Raw genomic sequence first — 21,189 nt, forward strand, 5'->3', positions numbered from 1 at the left:
AAAACTTCTAAATGTTTAGTTATGTCCTTTTGATGATACTTCTAAGCAAAGGTAGTCAAAATGCGAAATCTTTTAGGCATAGGGAAATATTTTCATCAAAAGTCGTATGACCCTGCCTAAAGAAGGGATAAATTCTTCCACAACGGTACAAAAGAGACACGTAGCGATCTTCTGTCTCTGTTTACAATAGGCTGTAATTGCTTCCCGTTACTTTTAGCTCTTTTCGTCCTATTTATTTTCAAGTTTTTTGAAAGTTCCTATACAACACTAACCATTTCAATATTTCATTTACAATTGTAAAATATACATACTAATAAGAATATATTTCCTGATAGATCGAGCAACAATACGCTCACAGTGTGCAGGACACTGTTTTTCACAGCATCCAGAACCAGCATCATCTTCGCTAGCCTCGCAGTGTCAGTTTTCGTTCGGATGGCTTCGTGTGCGCAACGTTTTTCGGAGGTTCCGTGATTGTTACCCGGTTTTTGTTTCGAATCTTTCGTCGTTGTCGTCGTTCTAGCCGTTCACAGCAGACGAACGTATACGCATCTCGTCCTCGTGCCGCGTACACCCCGCACCATACATCTAAGCGACAAAGAGCGTTTCGTTTGCCTTGTTTTTCGCTTAATTATTGCCCGGTTTTTCCTCATTTTCTTTGAGTTCTTTACTGCGAGGGGTGATTAAAAAACACAAATCCATGAGATAATTGTGTGAAGCAGACGCATCGTATAAAATAAAATGCGAAACAAACAACGACGACGACAAAAAAAAACAAACATACATGCATATATAACTGTTAGCAACAGCCAGATTTCGCCAACAACAGTTTGTCGTCCCGATGGACACCTTCTACAGACTTTCCTGTCTGTCTGTCTGCCTGTCTGCTGCTGGGGGATGCTACATTCTTATCAGTGCGCATATCATCAGTGGCCGTCGTGCGTAAGGGAACGCAAACGCTCGCCGTGGCGCTGTGTGTGGCGCGTAAGTGAAGAAGAACTAGTGCAAGAACAACTCGCGTAAGGACGGCACGTAAAGTGAAGTGGCAATGGTGGTATGGTGAGAGTAGCGAGAAAGTGCGCGGAAGAATGTGTTGGCCGTGGTACGCGAGTCGAATGGCGCCGAGACGAGGATTCCGAGGGGGGCAGCAATGTTTGTCTTTTCTGAAGGCTTTTACTTTGCCCTGCTGATGCTGCTGCTGATGCTAGTGTTATTGTTGTGCTGATGATTGGTTCCTTCGCTTCGAATGTGAACTGAGCGATATGCGACCACGGACCACTATCGTTTAGCCATCTATCTTTCGGACGATGCTTCTCAATGTTAAGCACCACACATGCACCGGTTGAATATTGACGATGTTCGATTGCTATTCTTGACTTTGTACATTGCAGCATGCGTGTCAACACAATTGTTTCACTACCAAACCGTCCGTTACGCGGATATCCTTTTCGGTTACCCGTTTGCCCACACGCCGTTACGATATGTTGCGGAAAAAACGCCAAAAACGACAGGAAAATTTAATTACCCTAATGATTAACGCAGCACACAAACAATCACGCAATCGCTGTTTTCCCTCGCTATGTTTTCCCACCCATATGAATGGTCGGTCACCTGCATCTCTTGGGCGCCCTCCTGCACACAAACGCCACTCATCAATCAAATCAAGTGCTTCACGGGCGCGCATGAGACTGTTTGGTTATCTGTATGTGTGTATGGGTAGGGGATTTTCGTCCTCACCATATTTTCACATCACAGCCTGCTTTATTGTTGTTGATGATGGGTTTCTCTCTTCCCTTTCCTTCCCCCATCCCCTCCATCCTCATCACGTTTATTCCCTTCCCAGGGATGTGTGCGCTCCCTTCCGTAAGAGCCAACGCAAATCTCATCAGCAAAGGTCGTTTTGGCCGGACACAGCAGGCGATTGCGTTTTTGTTTATACATTACACAGGCCACCACCACTGCTGGTGTTTTTTGTTGATACGGGATGCTCTCATGTTTGATGGACAGAAAAGACGGTTGTTGATGCTACACGAGAATGACGGGTGCGAAAGTCGATTTCGGTGTGAACCAATCTAGTGTACATTATCAGACAGGCTGCCCGTGGATCGGTTCGAACTGTCAGCATTTGGAAATTTGTGGATCGTGAGAAAAGGAGGCCAGTACAGCTTCTGAACCGCAATAATGGCATTCGAATCACCACCGACCAACACGTGTGGAAAATCGCCGAACAAAACGACGCCACAAATTGTCGCGACAAATCGTCCAAATGTTGGTAGAAGCGCCTACAAACATTTGAAATCCTTCATCTCTTTTCAAACAACCCCGTTCGTTGCCCACCATCGATTTAGTTGGAACGGTTTCGTCAAAATCGCTTCAAACCCAACCGAACTGAACCGTCGACGTCTGTCTATCTATCGGCGCATCTCTATCTCGAAGGATTCCGTGCTCATCAAAATGTTTACACGCTTTCCGAGAACCTGTTATATTGCTGATGGATTCTATTCGGTACCGCAATCTACAAGAATATGGGAGCAAGTTTGTTGTTCAAGAAAATACAAAGTCATTACACACACAAGCGCGTGTGCACACGACCATCCCTTGGCAGGATCCGTCCACAGAAACGGAGCATCTTGCCAGAAGGGTTTTTTGGGGCAAAAACGTTTGATTGGACGATTGCGCGAAATTCTCGAGGGTTAAAACCCAAAGTCTGCGTACCGTCGTTTTTTTGTTTGTGACCATCGACCTATTCAAACCAGAACCAGGCAAGCTGTACACGAGCTGAAAGGGATCTCTGACCCTTAAACGTCGTGGTTTCCGGTGGTGTCTTTTTGGGGATGGAAAGGAATGTGTGTAGAAGCTTCGGCGAATAAGCGCTTTCCCTTGAACGGGTCCTTTGCCACGGAAGAGCAGTTTTTATTGATGGAAATGGGGATGTGAATGTTTTAGGAGACATGCTGCAACACCCGAACCATCCCTTTTTAACCCTCAGCATCCCCTTTATCCCTCGTGCACCCCGCACCTCCACACAGACGACCCTTCTGCAGAGGAATGGACCGTTCCATGTTCTTAGAAGTGAGCGTGTGTTGCGCTGTGTGGGAATCTTGATGAAACGACCGATGGGTCTGCAAATTACGATTTTGAATCGCTGGCAGGGATATTAGTCTGTGTCACATGTGTTTCATGCAACATAACACATGAACAACGATTCCGTAATGAAATATTTTGCCCAAACCTCCGAAGTTTCGGGGGCTATGGGCGGAATTTCACGGTGCGCTTCTAATTTCGTAGCTATTTTTATAACGAAATTAGTTATGTTAGTTAGTAACCTTCATATTGCTCCCAATGGGTCGATGGGGGATCCCGTGTCTAGCAGTCGTTTGTTGTTTGAATGAATTTATCCCCTTATCAATAGTGCAGACATTCGAATGATCTTGCAGCTTGTAAACTACGGGTAACATGTGGGTAGATTGGTGTGATATTGTAGTAGAAATTATTATACGACGTGAAATTAGGAAACAGCGTTCTTCGTAGCCTAGTTTTGGAAGTTATCTTACAACATCAAAAAAGGTTCAAAATATGTATGATAGTGAAAACAAAATCCAAAACGTTTCCCTTTCGCACAGCAAGTGTTTGGTTTCCTTTTCGGTACGGTACAGTGGTTTTGCAGGGTTCGACAATAATGTGCGATATGCTGATCCTTTGCAAGGATAAGAAAAATCAATATAATGCTTACAGTGCGTTTATGCGGATCGGCTAGTGGATAATCTAAGTTTAGTGAAGTGAAGTGTGAAAAAACGGGGGAAAAGGGTATATCGGGAAGAAAACGAGAGTGGTGCCCAACAGTGACAGGGTTCGATTCGATGTGCTTTAGTGTGGCCGCGACCGGAAAACGAGATTGTGCACGTACGCAATCGGTAGCAGGTACTTTCCGGCACTTCTACTACATCAATATCTACCAGCGAATGATAATGTAACCCTCGACACGTGGTTTTTGCCGTGCATCGAAACTTCACCCGGCAGCTAAAGCGCGTCAGTGTGAAGCCAGCTTAGTTGGAGCAAGTGAAGCGAAAAGTGAAAAAGAACGAGAAGAGAAGAGGTGAAATAGCTTACCAAAAAAAAAAAATCCCAAATTCTCAGCCATTGGCATCTCGCGGTTGTGGCGGTGAAGGATTCGAATAGAAGCAGCTGAGCAAACGATGATGATTCATCCGTTGGCGTACCGTCACAACCGATGCCGAGGGCTCCATCGGCAGCAACCGGTGTCGGATTTAGTGCGGAATCGTAAACCGTACCGATCGATGATACGATTTCCGCGATGGGTACCGATCGTCATGGTGATCATTTTCATTAATCAGCTTACCGAAGGTCTGGTCCTGAACGAGACACTGATAACGCAGAGACATCAACACCACCGGTACACGATTGATGAGCTGCTCGATGCGCGCTTTCCGAAAAGCATCTCCGGTGACATCGACATGGATCCTTGCAAATCGAGTAAGTAAACCTTAACGGTAGCCTAGCAACCGGTCGGAAGGATGTTTATAGCGCCTTGTTGATAAAATTACCAACCGTCACATGCTGTGGTGAATTTGTTTCTAAACCATACCACACGAAAGTGTAGCATGAATCGTACATCGTAAAAGAGTGAACATTTATAAGCGAAATAAAATATACGCTGAAAAGCATAGGCTACTATTTTAGTTACATATTCAATTGAATTTCCCAAGTATAGTATGCATAGGTATATACAAGCATCAAATTTTTGAGAGCAAATTTTGACAGGTTTATCAAAAAATGATATTTTGTGACATATATTTTGAGTTAGGCAGCGCGCTGTGAACAGCCAAACAAACCAGACAAACACGACACTGTTCGAAAGGTGCTCTGCCAATTGTCGTGTAGAACTGTCACTCCATCGACAATTTCAATGCCTAGTACTGTCGCTAAGCAATCTTTCCTCGTTTTATTCCAATTTCGGTGAGTTTATGTATGCTAAAAATCTGAAATTCTCTCTTCCACAATAACTGTTAACAAAGCAATCCGGCACACAACCGCTTCTGTGAAATTTGACAACAAAGTATAGAGAGTTTCAAGGTGTGACACAGACATGCAAGACAACCACAAGAACAAATCCAAGCAATCATATGGAGGTGCTCTGTCAACCTGCATAGAACAAACCAGACAAACTCGACATAGAACAAAACAGTTTGATTTTGTCTTGCATGTCTGTGTCACACCTTGAAATTCTCTATACCTTGTCAAATAGCACCGAAGCGGTTTGTGTGCTGGATTGCTTTGTTAATAATTTTTGTGGAACAGAGAATTTCAGATTTTTCGATGGTCGATGGAGTGACAGTTCTACACGACAATTGGCAGAGCACCTTTCGAACAGTGTCGTGTTTGTCTGGTTTGTTTGGCTGTTCACAGCGCGCTGCCTTAGGTAACATCAATAAAAGTTTTGCTCACCAGTAGGTTAATCTAAATCCAAATTATTGCAAATGCTAATAGAGAAGGATTAAGGCAAGCTTATTAAAGCTGTTGATATTACTAATACGCATAATAATAATCATTCATCAGAAAACTAAAGCGATAAACATTTAGCACGTGCGAAAAGAGTAATTTGAATTGCTAATCTTTCCGCATTTTTATCCCCAACTTGACGATATGTAAACGTGTAGCATCACAATAAAAACACTTTAAACGGTTGCATAATGATTCGTTGCGGGTGCTGCTAAGGAGTATGTTTTAATTATCCCTGTGTTTTCATAAAGCGTGGGAACATGCTAGGATGGTTTGAATTATGCTATGGCCGTCAGCAATATTTGCAGACCGTTTATGATTGCCTTAAACAGGTTCTGCCTGGAGCATTCGTACGGTACTTTGAGTTTTTCTTTTACGATACCCAAACTATGTGTGTTGATTTAAGGCCATGTTGGTGTTAAAATATTGTGCCGCTGGAAGCGTTGATTTATTTTAAAGTTTGCTTTTATTTCTGTACCTTCACATTAGAGATGGGAATAATAACTCCTTAAGTGAGGAGTGAGCGAGTGAATGAATCACAAACATGAGTCGATCGTTCGAATGACTTTTTGAAGAAAAGTTTATTTGAAGAAAATATCTATTTTCATAAATATAAAATACTCTTTCAAGATTCAAATGCCTGAATTTGATTTATGAATGACTTGAATTCATTCAATTTATGAATGTATTAATTAACGCAAGTGTCATATGAATCGTTCATGAGTGAGTCAAAGGTCGTCACAAATAGACATGACTCATTCATGAGTCAAATGACTCTTTTATCAGTGACAAGAAAGAGTTATATGATATTTTCATTATTAAAATTTTGTTGAATGAGTTAAGGGAGAAAATCTTTGTGGAGATTCGAATTAACTCACTACAGGTACTTAAAATGAAAATTTTAGGCTATCAATTTGAGCACTTATAGATTTGTAATGGAAAGAGAATTAATGAGTGTGCCATTCATAAATATTTTTTTTATATAGAAATAGTTGGTTTTCGAGGCGGCCCGGTGGTGCATGTGATAAACGGCGCCAGTCCACACGGCCGGACCGGGTTCAAATCCCATCCGGACCGTCCCCCGTAGCAAGGACTGACTATCCTTAATAAGGTAAAATAATTCTAGTAAGCCAGAAATGGCCGGCGTGACCTGTAAGGTCGTTAAGCCAAGAAGAAGAAGGAAGTTGGTTTTCATTAATGGGCATTTAAGTTCATTGACAGTTTCTCCACTCAAAACACTAGTATTTCGTAAACCATTTGCTGTTCCAGCACTGACAACTCCACAGCTCCCACCGTAATTATGAATTGTACGGATACCTCCACCTCTTCGTTGGTGGGCAGGTCATGTAATCAGAACGACACCGAACAACCCAGCCTGTAAATTGTTTACAGGTCGTCCATCTGGGCAAAGTAGTCACAGTTCACCAATATTGAACAGGAATGTCTTATATTGAATGGCGTTCATTGGTTCGCCAGAAAGAGTGAAAAAATAAATAAGGCAGAGGACAAACGGCGTTGAACCTGTTTAGCGTTATAAGGTACTTTCGCAACAGACCAATATTGATAAACGACTGTAACACCTGATAAGTACCGTATTTATGCTCGTATGCTTTTACTTGTAGCTCGTTTTATTTATTTTTAATAGAAGCTGATAATGGAAAACTGTTTTTGTTACTTATTTTTTAACTCTTTTCAAAAGAGCTGGAATCTGTAATTTTTTTCCAAAGTCATGACGATGTTAAAATTACACATTCATGGCTAAATATAATAACTTGGTATCATATCCTCAGAGGAGTTGGATCGCTGTACTGGACAGCTAAACTCATCTTATCAAAAATGCACGATTTTAAGCGATTGCCAATCCCAGATAACGGCCCAGATATACAAGCTGATTAATCCAATCATGCTAATTAAATCGTTGGATTGTTGAGTTTGTACAGTTTTTATCGTTTTATTAACTTTCCTTTGTACTGTTAATTTCATTGTAGCTAAACGGTGTTAGCATATTTTCTACAACCTTTTAGCATATTCGCCTCCATCTGTTTTTTCTTCTATTATAAACACATTTAACCATACATACCAATTGGTGAATGATATGATTGCATCAGCATGATATGCCGTGTTGGGTTAAATTTAATTTTGAACGCCCCCTTTTTGTTTTAATCGAACATAACAAGAAACAATGCAATTAAGCATTTTTTGTTACTGTTGTGTTTTCGAGCACGATACCAGTAGCAGTGGCAGGGCATCCACGTGCATTGTCTGGGGTGGTTCGTGGTTTTGTTGTACTACTACGGCACTGGTACATTGCCCGTTGATGATTCAATTCAACTCCCAGCGATGCTGTCCTGCATCCGTAACAGTGTTGGTGTGCGCTTTTTTTTCTTCTCTTATCCATATGTAGTACTGGGCTTCCTGGGAATTGAACGGAATGGAAAGGCGGCAACCGCTCTGTGCAATATGCGTTCTTGTGGGGTTCAGCGGAACAATTTAAATGGGATCGCGTGCGCCGCAGCTCTGCTACGGTTATAATTTAATTAATTCTCATTTATCATCGTTCCACCTTCGCGAAGGACAGCGTTTCTGTTCTGTACACACACTGAGTGGTTTGTTGGTGATGCTGTGGAACACTGTGTCTTTTTGACTGTGTTTTTTGCACCTTTGTTTTTTACTTATTTCTTGTGAGTTGAAATTAGCTGCTTGTGTTTTTTTTTTAATTTCGTGTACAGAATTTTAATTAGCTCTTGAGCAACAAGTTCGCGGTTTTGTAAAATCGTGGTTAGAATAGTCCGTAATGTGCGATCTCCACAACACGTTCGATCGGAGTTAAAATTTCGGGTAAAAAGACACCTTGTAGCTTGCATTTTTTTTTCAACTCCATCGTCCCAATGTAGTTAACATTTGGATAGATATTTCCTCATGCAGATGTTTGTTCGAATCAATCAAAATGCTACACCCAGATGCGCTAAACTCATTCATTCATTATGCTTTGTAGCACGGTAAGCCATTTTCATTTGACCTACTTTAATTTTCTGTTTGCTTTAGAGGGAATAAAATCTGTCACAGCTAGTCACACACGTACGCCACTGGAGGTCGTATAATTCTGATTGTAATGATTTGTTACCGGAATTACATATCGCTCCCGGAGACTGAATTACATGCGAAATGTTTCAACTTGCACTCACCATTACAACAGCATCACGGTATGATCTAAATGTGTGGCATACTGTCTACATGGGAACAGTCCTTTGATAGAACATGGGGATGGATTAGGGTTTCATTTCCCAGCTGAGACCTCTCAGTAACACGAAAAAGAAAAACCACCAAACCACATGTACGAAAACATATGTACCGTGCAATGTGTACATGAGCACGTTTGGAGCTAAATATGTTTTGCAGTATTTGGGCGCACGGGCTGTTATATGTGAATGAAGCGAAGAAGAACAAGAAAGAATCAAATGCAATTAAATGCACATATGCGCTTTTGTTTGTATCGCTTCTACCAACTTTCTCCTGTTGCACTTGAGGCCAAACTACTTCAGCAAACCGACGACTCGAACCACCCACTTTCATTCGGCGCCAAACATGCCGCCAAACACACGCCAAACCTTGGATTTTCGGAACGGTTGACCATCCATGGTGCATCCATGCATGCAAGTTCCGCATTAACTGTAGCACAAAGAAATGCCGGTTGGTTTTTGCTTTCGGTTGATTTCCTTCCACTGTGTGGAGTGTATGTGTACATTCTGTCCTGTTTTATCCTACGATCAGCAACAATAATGGATCGACTCTCTTACACGCAATATCCAGCATCGGGCTGGTTGGTTCCGACATTATGTGGTTGATTCAAATTTATTCCTAATTTATGTTCTAGCCCAATAGAACCACTAACTAACCCGGGTCGGAAAGAGCCGTGGGCCATCACGGTAGGAAGGCGATGGGATGGGTTCCGGTGTTACTGTTCGAAACGGATAGTTTCCGGTTGAAGTCAATCGGTTCCATTGGAATGGAAACGTAGGTGGTGGTAGCATGATGTCGAGCACCCAATTCTTGATGTATGTTGAAAATTGAATTAAACCCCAAAATTATCTCGTTCCATCGAAGGATTCCATCTCAACCCCAGTAGAGCATATTGCCGTTGGTTCTTATTTGGTTGATTGTTTTTACGGTTTGGCACGGAAGCACAGACGGATGTTAAGCAATGTATGAACTTTAGAACAGAACTTTCAAACAATGCTTATTTCACCGAGTGTGACAAATCAGTTTTATTGCTTATCGAGATATTGCTCAAGAAAGATTCACCGTATTGTGTGTTATATGTGTGACACGTATGGATTCATTGTCTCAGATGAAAGTTTGTGCTTTCGTACGAACTCAAAATCTCTTGTCTTAGCCTTGAAGGTCTTCAAAATCGACCCTTTTTGGGACCTCGTAGTAAGGAGTTACTGACAAATTACATTCCAAATAAATGTAGTGTATTTGAGTATTGATGTAATATGCGAAGCATTGCCTAGTATTGAATTAGTATTGAAATATTAATGAACTACCATTAATATAAAAAATGTAAAAGCTTAATTAGACTTATTTTAACCCTGTAAGCAGAATGATCAACTGTTGATCTGGATTAGAGATAAGAATTACACTTTTCAAGGAGTTGAAACAGAGTGAAAGAGTGGTTATAAGGATTTGAATCTTTTATTCACTCTTTTGAAATCCACATAAGCCACATAGTCTGTGCTGACTATCGACTCGCTTTATTGTGTTTGAAATCACTCAAAAATAATGAGTAAACATATTTTATTACTTTATTTTGGTGTAAATCATTCGATAGGGAAAATAACATTTCATGATTACATTCGATAACTCCTCCAAGAGAATAAATAAATTGTAATTTATTGATTGTGATTCAAATAGATTAACAAAACAGTTGTATTTATCCTTATGGAGTGATTTTAAACGCAAGTGAGTCGCTTATCGACGCAGAGATTGAGTGAGTTTAACCCCAAAATAGTAAGGAAAAGATTTATAAAAGCTTTTCATACTGAGTTGAAACCAGGAGCTTGGAGCACCAAGCATTTTCTGAGTTTGCGTGTTGCTTAATCCGCCACTGGCCATAACCAATTCGTCTAGTGCCGGGTGCACCAATTCTTCAAGCCGGGGGTCCCACGCGGCCACTCTGTAAAGTACAATGGGTGTAGTAGAATATTAAGGGTTTAAAGGAGATGTCTTTAGAAGCGCGTGACGATCAATTGTTATTTTGAAAGTACACTTTAGTTTTGCTTCGGGCACATTTGAATCATTTTTACATCAATGCTCGATTACAGTATAGGTTATTCACTATTGCATTCCGTTTTTGGTTTTACAGTGGATAGTCCGACAATGCTAGTAAGCCAGAAATGGCCGACATGACCTTAGAGATCGTTAAGCCAAGAAGGAAGGGATTCGGAATAATTTAAATTTCCTTGTGAACTGTTTGATTGATAAATCATTCCTCAAACAGTTTGAGTAAATGCAGAATTTGCCTTTCGCTCAGGTCGCGTGGAACTGATTTTTCGTGCAGCTTTCTCATATGGATCTTTCTCGGGCGAACCTGGAACTGAGCTTTAAGAATTGTCACTAAACGAAACATATTTAGTGATTTTGATCATTTTAGGTGCTTTTGGGATCTAGCACCTAACTCGGGCTATCCTTCAGCGTCAATATTTATCGTTCTTCCACGCTAAATTAAAAATCTCGGAATATAAGAACTTCTGGGACATGTTTAACTCAAGCTTCAATAAGTAAATGATGTGACTCGATCTCTTTTTTTTAAATACATAAAAAGAAAGATTTTCAAAAATACTCAATATTTAGAAAAACTCGAAGATAGTTGCATACCTTGGACAAGAAAGTTAATTTTTTTTCGACAGAATGAGCTTATTAAATCTTGAAGATCATCCTGTAAAAACATAAAAACATGACATCAAACTGATCCAAAGAATATAACTCTGCTAGCAAAACACCTGAGATAAAAAGCTGTTTATGTCCATTTACAGCATGTTAGTAGAAGAATAGGATCGATGAGATAAGATTAAACATTTGACCAGGAGATATAATGACCGGAAGCTTGCTTATTTTACTTTTTCTTGATTCTATACTTTCCCCAAAGTTGAAGGCAGCTGGAAATGTCACACCCTTAAAATATGTACCTATTCCGACCATTTGGTTCCAGTTTAGCCTAGTGAGAATGTTGTATTATTTCACAATTTACAAAACCACCGTACATCATATGGAAGCAATGTCCTGTAGTGCATGTACGTGTAAACCCATATGTAAAGGTGATAAATGGCTTCTGCATGTGGTCATGGACACGGTCAAAATGGTTATGGACTATCTGTTAAGCACAGGTGCTTCCATGCGGCATGACGTTGACCATTGAACCGATGAAAACTGGGTCGTCGGGTGTTTCTAATCACACACAAACGTTACTCTTTCTCACCCACTCACTTTCATTTCGCTTCCGTTGTTGTTGTTGTTGCATTTGCAGGTGGATTTATGGGCGACATCGCAATGCCGAACGTAAATTATGAAACCGAATGGCATCGGCAACGAACGAACAAGAGCCTCGAGCAGGACATTGTGAAGCTGAAGCAGGAGGTGTACCTCGAAGGGTTGCAGGTCGAGGAAGAAGGCATGACGGACATGATACGGAAGAAAACGAAACAGCGCGATTCAACGCCACTGTCCGGTATGACGTCCACCACGGGTGGTCAGTTCGCGCATTCACCATCCAGCACATCATATGAGAGTGAAAATTCCATCACGGACAGTTCCGGTGAGCCTCCGGTACGGGCCACTATAATCGACAATCGGGATAACATTATCGTGCGCCGCGAACCGCCCGAAACCGTCACGGAAAAGGTGGGCGAGAAAAAAACTACCCCGGCTACTAACAAAAAAAATGTAACCGGTGCCCTGCGGAACATTGACCATAATCGGATCCAGTCCGACACGAAGGACATCGTTATCGATTCGATCAGCGATAATATTATCAGCAACAATCACGCCAGTAGGAAAGTAGTCACATTTGCCTTACTGACGAAGACACCGACGACCACCGCAACGACAACAACTACAACGATGACGACGACAATGGCTTCCGTAGCTGGTGGACACTCTGCCGGCTTGGAACCGACACCACCCCAAAGAGCTGGAAGCAACGATACTACGGTAACAGGTACGCCCGTAGTGGAGCTTATGAGACGACAGCATCTATCGGGTGAGCAGAACGGTGGTCAGCTAACGAGCGGTAACAGAGAACAAGATGCTGGTCAAGCCCGTATCCGCCGACGTCACCGTCGCAGACGTCGACAGCAGCAACATTCGTCTTCCCAACATCCCAAGCTTCACGATGCGGTCGAAGCCATAACAGACAACGGTGATCCAACAGCGAAAACCACATCCGGACAGTCTTCGTCGAACGGAACGGTGAACAAAAACTCGTACCACTCACGGTTGGAACGTTTGCGGGTCGAACTCGGCACAGTAACGTACTCGGTTCGGGATCGCAATCTTCGATCGAGTCACAACCACCACCAGCAGCAACAGCAGCATCAGCACCATCAGGACAAGCAAGACGAACCGAAGGAGCGAAGGTCCCAAGACCACACACCGAAGAAGAAGCGTCGTCGCGCTGGAGGTGACAGCAAACGGAAGCATCATCAGGATGTCATCACTAACGACCACGAAAAGCACGACAACGATGACGGTAATAACAACGAACAGCGGGAAAACATACCCGTTGATAGGGCCAACTTCAGTACCGGCAAGCTGGCAGGTGAAAAGCACGAATGGGACAATGGATACCGCGAGCAGTCGTATCACCCTCGCGCCCAACATCATCACCAGCAGCAATATCGTCATCAGCCGGAACATCATCACCCTTACGAACGGCCTGTTCAGGCACAGTCCACCAGGACAGTGCGGGACGAAAGCGACAATGCCATGAATTTGCATTTCCGACCGGACCATAAAGCACCGGCCCCGGATGCTCAAGATCCCCAACCCCAACCGTACTTACCTGTTGAAGACGAAGCAGAAAGGTACGTACACACACACACAGCACATAAATGTACACAACGAGCATTATATCCTTGCAAGTAGAGACAGCCTGGCCCTGTCAAGTGTTTGCTGCAAGTGGCCTCTTCGGACGACGGGCGATTGCGCCCGTCAGTTGGCCGTACCGCGTTGGCGAAACTTTGTAAACGGTGCTTTGTACTGCGACTACGAATGAGGGTGGGATGCTTGACATGCTTCGTTTTGTACTATTTGGCCGAATGGTGCAGCAAAATGTTAGAGGGAGGTTGATGCAGCAGTTTAATCCCAGCAGATCCTTCCTCGTTCCGGGACTGCTGCATCACGGTTGCCGTTATGGTGTTGAAATGGAGAGCATTTTCATGATTCCGTAACGAATTGCGAAGAATGACGACGTACCATGGACACGTTGTACCAATGTCATCGACGTTTTCTGCTCGCAGCATAGATGAAGGACGTGCATACAAATGTAGGATCATTGCTGCAGGATATTTCAATTTATCATTCGTAACCTTTTTGTGTAACGTGGAAAATCCCCGTTTCGAAATAGCGGATAAATTGTACGGCGAAATATTATGTACAAATGTGAATGAAAAACTGTACACTTTTCCGTAGAATATTTCGCATCAGAAATTTTCTTTATTAGTTATAAGGAAAATTAACTACCTACGTATATTAAAATACTGTTTAAATTTCTCATGCATGAAGTGTAAAATCGTTCAGTAGAACTTCCCATACAAGTGTTGCAAAACTTTCAACTGTGCATTATCAATGTGTTGATAATCTTTACTCTGCAACAATTTTGCAATGCTTTTCATTTGGTTTGCCTTATGAAGCACATCACTTCATACACGGTTCCAACTACTACATGATGCAAAACATTCCTGTTAATAAAACAAATGCAATTAAGGGCAAAATGGTTTGCTGTCAGGGATTTCCCCCAGTTCTGTTTGTACACTGAAGCAATCGAAATGAAGTAGTCACGCTGTAAATCGTCATTGCATAAGTATTTATTCAAAACACTGATAAACAGCGGCATTTGAGTATTTGATGTTGTTACCATATATCCACAGCCATATTTACTACGCATCCGAAGATCAGCACAATCTACATCATCGAGTGGCACGGGCGGCAACGGCAAAGAAGGAACGTATCTGGGACTTTGGTGTCATACCGTACGAAATTGATGGGAACTTTAGCGGCATGCACAAAGCCCTGTTTCGGCAGGCGATGCGTCACTGGGAGAACTATACGTGCATCAAATTCGTCGAGCGCAATCCAATTGACCATCCGAACTATATCGTTTTTACCGAGCGTGCCTGTGGGTAAGATGTGGGAAACAATCGAGCAACAGCGCTTACGAACGACGGTAACACGAATGATCACTTCTAATGACTTTCCCTTCATTGCTACCGTTTGCTTTCTCACAGCTGCTGTTCGTTTGTCGGCAAGCGGGGCAATGGACCGCAAGCAATTTCCATCGGTAAGAACTGCGACAAGTTTGGCATTGTGGTGCACGAGTTGGGTCATGTGGTTGGTTTCTGGCATGAGCATACACGTCCGGATCGGGAAAATCATGTCGTGATCGAGAAGAACAACATCGTGGTTGGGCAGGAGTACAACTTCAACAAGCTCACCGAGGATGAGGTTAACTCGCTTGGTTTACCGTACGACTACGATTCGATAATGCACTACGCGCGCAACACATTCTCCAAGGGTACCTATCTGGATACGATTTTTCCCATCGAAATACCGGGCCGGAAAAGGCCAGAAATCGGTCAACGGTTGCGTCTCAGCGAGGGCGATATCGCACAAGCGAACCTGCTGTACAAGTGTGCCAGTAAGTAATACACTGACGGATTGGGAGTGGCGTAGTAGGAACAATGTTGATTAGTTTCAGTTTTATTACCATTGCACTACACAAGAAATTCTTACTTTATCAAGGTTTTGAATAGCAACAAATTAGTTTAATAAAACAGAGAAATTCCGGAAAGGGATAGCATATAAAATGTTACAACAACTTTCTCAAAAATTTCGTGTTAATGACCGTAATATTGGTGAAGAACGACCTAGTCATGCGCGGAATTAAGCTTACCACATCTATCCTCAAAAGAAAAATTGGAACATTAAAGTATTGTTGCTTGTTTGGATGCAGAAATTAAAAGTTAAAAAATGCTAATTAACTGTGATATTCACACAAGCACAATTTACCCAGATAAACTAATGGAAAACTTGTCATAAGAAGTGTGCAGTAGTTCCTAAAATTATTCGTAAGTTCCTGCAAATGTGCCGTGTTATCAACATTTCATTCCCTCTCAACATTAAACATGCAAACTTCAAAGCGTACCTCTGGCTGCATCTTCTTGGAGCGTACTACAATACACACTCCATTTCACTAACTTCATCAAACTCAACCATGCAGCAACATATCCATTTTCTGACGGACAAGAAACAAATTAGAACACCCTTACTACAGCCCTTCGCCTTCTGGTGTGATTTTTCATTCATGACTGCACGTAGGGAAAAACCCCCTACGCTTGATCGACTGCATCATTGCTCCACTTATGTGGTCCGTTCTTCGTTTCAGAGTGCGGACGCACGTTTCAGGAAAACTCGGCCAGTTTCACCTCTCCAACGTACTACTCTACCACACCACCGACCGAACCGGAACGATGTGAATGGCGCATTACGGCTACACACGGCGAAAGGATAGTGCTGAATATAACCGATCTGGTACGTCTGGAAGGAATGCTACACATTTACGGTTTCGAATCCATACCTCAAAAACTTCTCGCATGAAAAAAAACCTTCAAAGATCACCAAACGTCACTCACTCGGTGGTTCGGTATTCCATCCATCCTTTCGGATGATTCCACCAGATGGTCGAACCTAAGGAAACGAAAAAAAGGATTTCTTGTCGCTTTTGCCTCCGGTTAACTTGATTTCATTTCCCTCATCTACTACATTTGGCAGGATATTTACAAATCAAACAGCTGCCGGTCAGATTACCTGGAGATTCGGGACGGCTACTGGCATAAGTCGCCGATACTGGGGAAATTTTGCGGTTCCGGCAAGGTAAACGAGCTCATCCGCTCGACCGGTAGTCGTATGCTGCTCACGTACACAACCACCTTCCGGCAGGCATCGATGCGGGGCTTTGCGGCCAACTACGAAGGTGCGTAATATGTAGTGCCACGTATTATAACCAATTGCCCAGATTAATTCCACATTCACAGAGAAAACGATATATTGAAGGATTATTTGTATTTAAAAGAAACTTTTCCAAAACGTGAATAGTTTGAACACGGCTGTTGTTAGTTACGACAAAACTAATGAAAATTGTAGTTGCTTTTGTATACTTTGTGGGATCTACACATTTTTAAATGTTTAAACACATTTAGAAATTGAGTTACACTTCTTCTCAACGCTATAGAATTCCGCTTGTTTGGATTTTTTTTTAAATTGTGAATTGCCACTCTTAAATTTATCCAAAACAAATGGAAATTTATTGTAACTTATAACATGAGCATTTTTTTGGAATTTTAGTAAATCAACTGAGATTAATATAGCCAAAATATGAAAAATTTTCCTTTTACTTCCCACTATCTATCTTTACTATCATAGCATTGATTGAATTATGTGAATAGTGAGTTTATTTTTTTGTTTATGTAAAGTGCTATAACTAACTAAACATTACTAAACTAAACTAAACTAAACCAATATGTTAACAATTCAGTAGGTCCTATTATAGAATGACCACTTCATGGAGCGATCAGAAAGATAGGAAACCCCATAAAATGTTTGAAAAGAATTCAGCTCAGAATTTAACTGCGAACCTATTTTTCTAACTATAATTAAATCGACCAATTATCAGCGGTACAACGCGTCGTAACTATTTGGTCATCCTTAAAAACCTTCAACCGTCACATCTTTTACGTGCTGTATTATCTTTTAACGTCCACAGTTTTCCTTTCGTTATGCCCATCACGGACAGTAAGCTCACAGTTTCTTTGTTTGCTCTCGATTTTCATGACCCCCTTTTCTAGCAATCTGTGGCGGCGATATGAACCTCGAATCTGGCGGGCGTCTCGAATCACCAAACTATCCCGTCGACTACTTACCGAACAAGGAATGCATCTGGCGCATAACCGTCCCGAAAGATTATCAGGTCGCTTTAAAGTTTCAATCGTTTGAAGTGGAGAACCATGATAACTGCGTTTACGATTACGTCGAGGTACGGGACGGTGGTACAGCGGACTCGCGGCTTATTGGTGTTTTCTGTGGGTATAAAATACCGCCCGATATGAAGTAAGTACCATGGCGTTCTTAGTCCAATGCATCCCCAGTGATGCTTAGTGGTCGCTGTCCTTGGATTTGAGTTTTCACTTTTCTTGCCACAATTCTCTTTCATCGTTTCACCCTGTAGGTCAACATCCAACAAGCTGTTCGTAAAGTTCGTATCTGATGGGTCAGTGCAGAAGGCAGGATTTTCGGCTACCTTCATGAAGGAAGTGGACGAGTGCGAACACATGGATCATGGCTGTGAGCACGAGTGCATCAACACCCTCGGGGGTTACGAGTGTGCCTGCTACATCGGTTACGAGCTGCACAGCGATAAGAAATCGTGCGAGAGTAAGTTCGTCTTGCTTTCAGATTTGCCCTGTTCTCGAGATTGTTCTTTAGCCGTTCAGCGAGATTCGAACCCGATGAAACCTGAGTCGGTAAAGCCATTGAAAGCAGATGGAAGAAATAACGATCCGTTGTCAGGCCGTTCCATTTGCGTGCTTGTGATGCTAGGATATTAGGAACAAAAGGGATTTGATTTGTGGTGTTGATCCGATTAGAAGTCGCTCTAAAAACAGTCTCGTTATTGTGTTTCCAGATGCCTGTGGAGGTCAGCTGGACACTCCGAACGGTACCATCCTTTCGCCGTCTTTCCCGAAAGAGTATCCCATCATGAAGGAATGTGTGTGGGAGATAGTAGCATTGCCGCAACACAAAATCACCCTGAACTTTACACACTTCGACCTGGAGGGCAATACGTTTTATCAGGCATCCGAATGCGAATACGACTACGTGGCCGTACTGTCGAAAAGCCCGGACGGAACGCTTCACAAGCACGGTTCGTTCTGTGGATACAACGTACCGGCACCGATTACGTCCGAATGGAATATCCTACGGGTGGTGTTTAAGTCCGATAAGACGATCCAGAAGACGGGCTTTGCCGCTGTTTACTTTACCGACATTGATGAGTGTGCAGTCAACAATGGAGGATGCCAGCAGGAGTGCAAAAACACGGTTGGGTCCTACGTTTGCTCCTGTCGCAACGGATACACGCTGCACGAAAATGGACACGATTGCAAGGAGAGTGGCTGCAAGCACGAGATCTTCACGCCGCACGGCCAAATTCTTAGCCCGAACTATCCAGATTACTATCCACCGAAGAAGGATTGCATCTGGCACTTTACCACAACGCCCGGTCATAGGATACGGTTAGTTTTCAACGTGTTTGATATTGAACCGCATCAGGTAAGCATCGGTGGCATTATTTGTTTCCAAAAAAAGAGGTTTCATAATTCGATGGGTTTATTCGCCTCTCTTCGGCAGGAATGTGCTTACGATCATATCGTCATCTATGATGGAAACTCTCCAGACAGCCACACTTTAGGGCGATTCTGTGGAGCAAAAATACCACATCCCATATCGTCCTCGTCCAACCAGATGTACATGGTGTTCAATACGGACACTAGCGTGCAGCGGAAGGGTTTTTTCGCGAGCCATTCGACCGCTTGCGGTGGCCGTTTGAAGGCGACCGAAGTCAAGAACCACTTCTACTCTCACATCAAGTTTGGCTCGGGCATGTATGACAATGGGGCCGACTGCGAGTGGACAATTGTGGCCGATTCGGGCCAGAACGTGCAGCTAAAGTTTCTTAGCTTCGAGCTGGAGGAGGAAAAGATGTGTTCGTACGATTATGTAGAGGTGTACGGTGGATTGGATGACGAAAGTGGCCCTCTGCACGGAAAGTACTGTGGCAATGCGGTATGTACTATGTCTTCCTATAGCTCGTATGGTTCGCTCTATCGTTATATTTTGCTTTTCGTTTGGCTTTTTTTCGTTTTCGTTTCCGGTGTACAATTGTTTGCCGTGCTCTTTTGCTGTGTTTTTGTCTCTTTTTTCTCTCGCCTGGAACCGGATTGTACATGCGGTACAGAATCCGCCGGAAATTATCTCGATGCACGAGGCGCTAATGGTGCGGTTCCGTTCGGACGATACGGTTGGATTCAAGGGCTTCTCGGCTGCATACGTTGCGATCAAGTCGAACGATGACGTGCTGACCACTGACGAAGAAGGTTCTGATAGTTCCGATATCATCCCGTTTCCCGGTTCACTAAAAACAGTGTTCATCAAACAGGGCGAAGATATGGACGAGGAGGAGGACGACGATATCGATTATGAGATCTACCCAAACCGACCAACCAACACTAAGATGCACATCGCGGTGCACAACGATATACGCTCATCTCAGGCGATCGACTGAAACATAATCAAATACTTTGCCACGTAAGGTGTTGTTGCATACGCCATCGGTACCACCGGCCACACAACTCTGCGCGAGCTGCCACTGCATGGACAATATATTATCGACCTATCATTTTTCCAGCTCTGCCGTCCTGGTTGCTCCAGATGACATCCAGATCAGTAGACGAATATATTCGTCTGGAAAGCTCAAAGTTGATCAGAAATATGCAAACCGATCAGAAGCTAGTGTAAGTGTAGCTTCAATTTTTGAATTCCTCCTAGAAACGTGTACGTCTGGATTAGCACAGTACTTTTTTTTCTTATTGTTTAACCCCATTACCCAGGACTCCATGCCCAGTAATGGCTATTAAATTGAAGGAACGATTGATAGGGAGTTTATCGCAGATAGGGAGATCCCAAGTGTAGATAGGACTCGTCGATACATCGGTTAGGAGGAAACAGTCTTGCAAGGAAATCATCGTGCAAAGTAACGATCGTTGATCGTTGCGTGTAATCTACAGTGAACCAAAATTGTAGTAAGTAGTTTTAACAGCCATTAATGAGCCAACGGAATATATATACATAGATATATATACATATATATAGTTATATTTACATTACAACCTAAGCTGGTAAGTCTTATTGAAGAAAAACTTTAGAGATTAATGTTAGGAAAATTAGTACTAAATATAGCGAAGACTCCGTTTTCCTACGTCTTAAGGTTTTAATTTAATCGTCTCTAGCAAAGTCTGTAGAGTAATGAGGTCTCGTAATAGAGGGGTTTTGGCAGCTCTTGGAATAACAATGAAAAATAAAAATGACAGATAGGTGTCCGAAGCTCCTACACGATGTTGTGTAGTTGTATGTGTACGGTTGTTTTGGAGGATGCTTCAGCTGCTCGTGTAAACATGATTTTGTTTCAAGACATCCTACGGTTAATTGTTTTAGATTTTATTTTAAAACGAAATCTTTTAATAGTGTGATTATCGTGTAATACAATGCGCAATGGAAATTTATGGAATAGTGCATATATTCCCCACATTTTAACGTTGCAACGACTGTCGCCAAAACTAC

At 42.5% G+C, this 21,189-nt stretch overlaps 1 protein-coding gene across 6 annotated transcripts; it reads left to right on the forward strand.

Moving 5' to 3' along the window:
• Positions 1 to 377: 377 nt before the first annotated feature.
• On the forward strand, positions 378 to 20,859 carry LOC125764865 (tolloid-like protein 1). Of its 6 annotated transcripts, XM_049429499.1 has the most exons (13): positions 378 to 465; positions 3,624 to 4,494; positions 12,047 to 13,601; positions 14,667 to 14,918; positions 15,024 to 15,433; positions 16,181 to 16,326; positions 16,567 to 16,768; positions 17,640 to 17,901; positions 18,020 to 18,225; positions 18,476 to 19,122; positions 19,201 to 19,635; positions 19,808 to 19,946; positions 20,009 to 20,859. In XM_049429499.1, exons 2-13 carry the CDS (start codon positions 4,197 to 4,199, stop codon positions 20,050 to 20,052), a joined length of 4,596 nt encoding a protein of 1,531 aa, XP_049285456.1. In that variant the 5' UTR covers positions 378 to 465; positions 3,624 to 4,196; the 3' UTR covers positions 20,053 to 20,859. The 6 variants fall into 6 exon arrangements, with proteins under 6 accessions (XP_049285456.1, XP_049285450.1, XP_049285454.1 ...); XM_049429493.1 differs by having other exon boundaries at positions 19,808 to 20,859; XM_049429497.1 differs by having other exon boundaries at positions 3,736 to 4,494; positions 19,808 to 20,859.
• Positions 20,860 to 21,189: the final 330 nt, after the last annotated feature.

Source organism: Anopheles funestus, chromosome 2RL, assembly GCF_943734845.2.
Source record: "Anopheles funestus chromosome 2RL, idAnoFuneDA-416_04, whole genome shotgun sequence".
Classification (NCBI taxonomy): Eukaryota; Metazoa; Arthropoda; class Insecta; order Diptera; family Culicidae; genus Anopheles; species Anopheles funestus.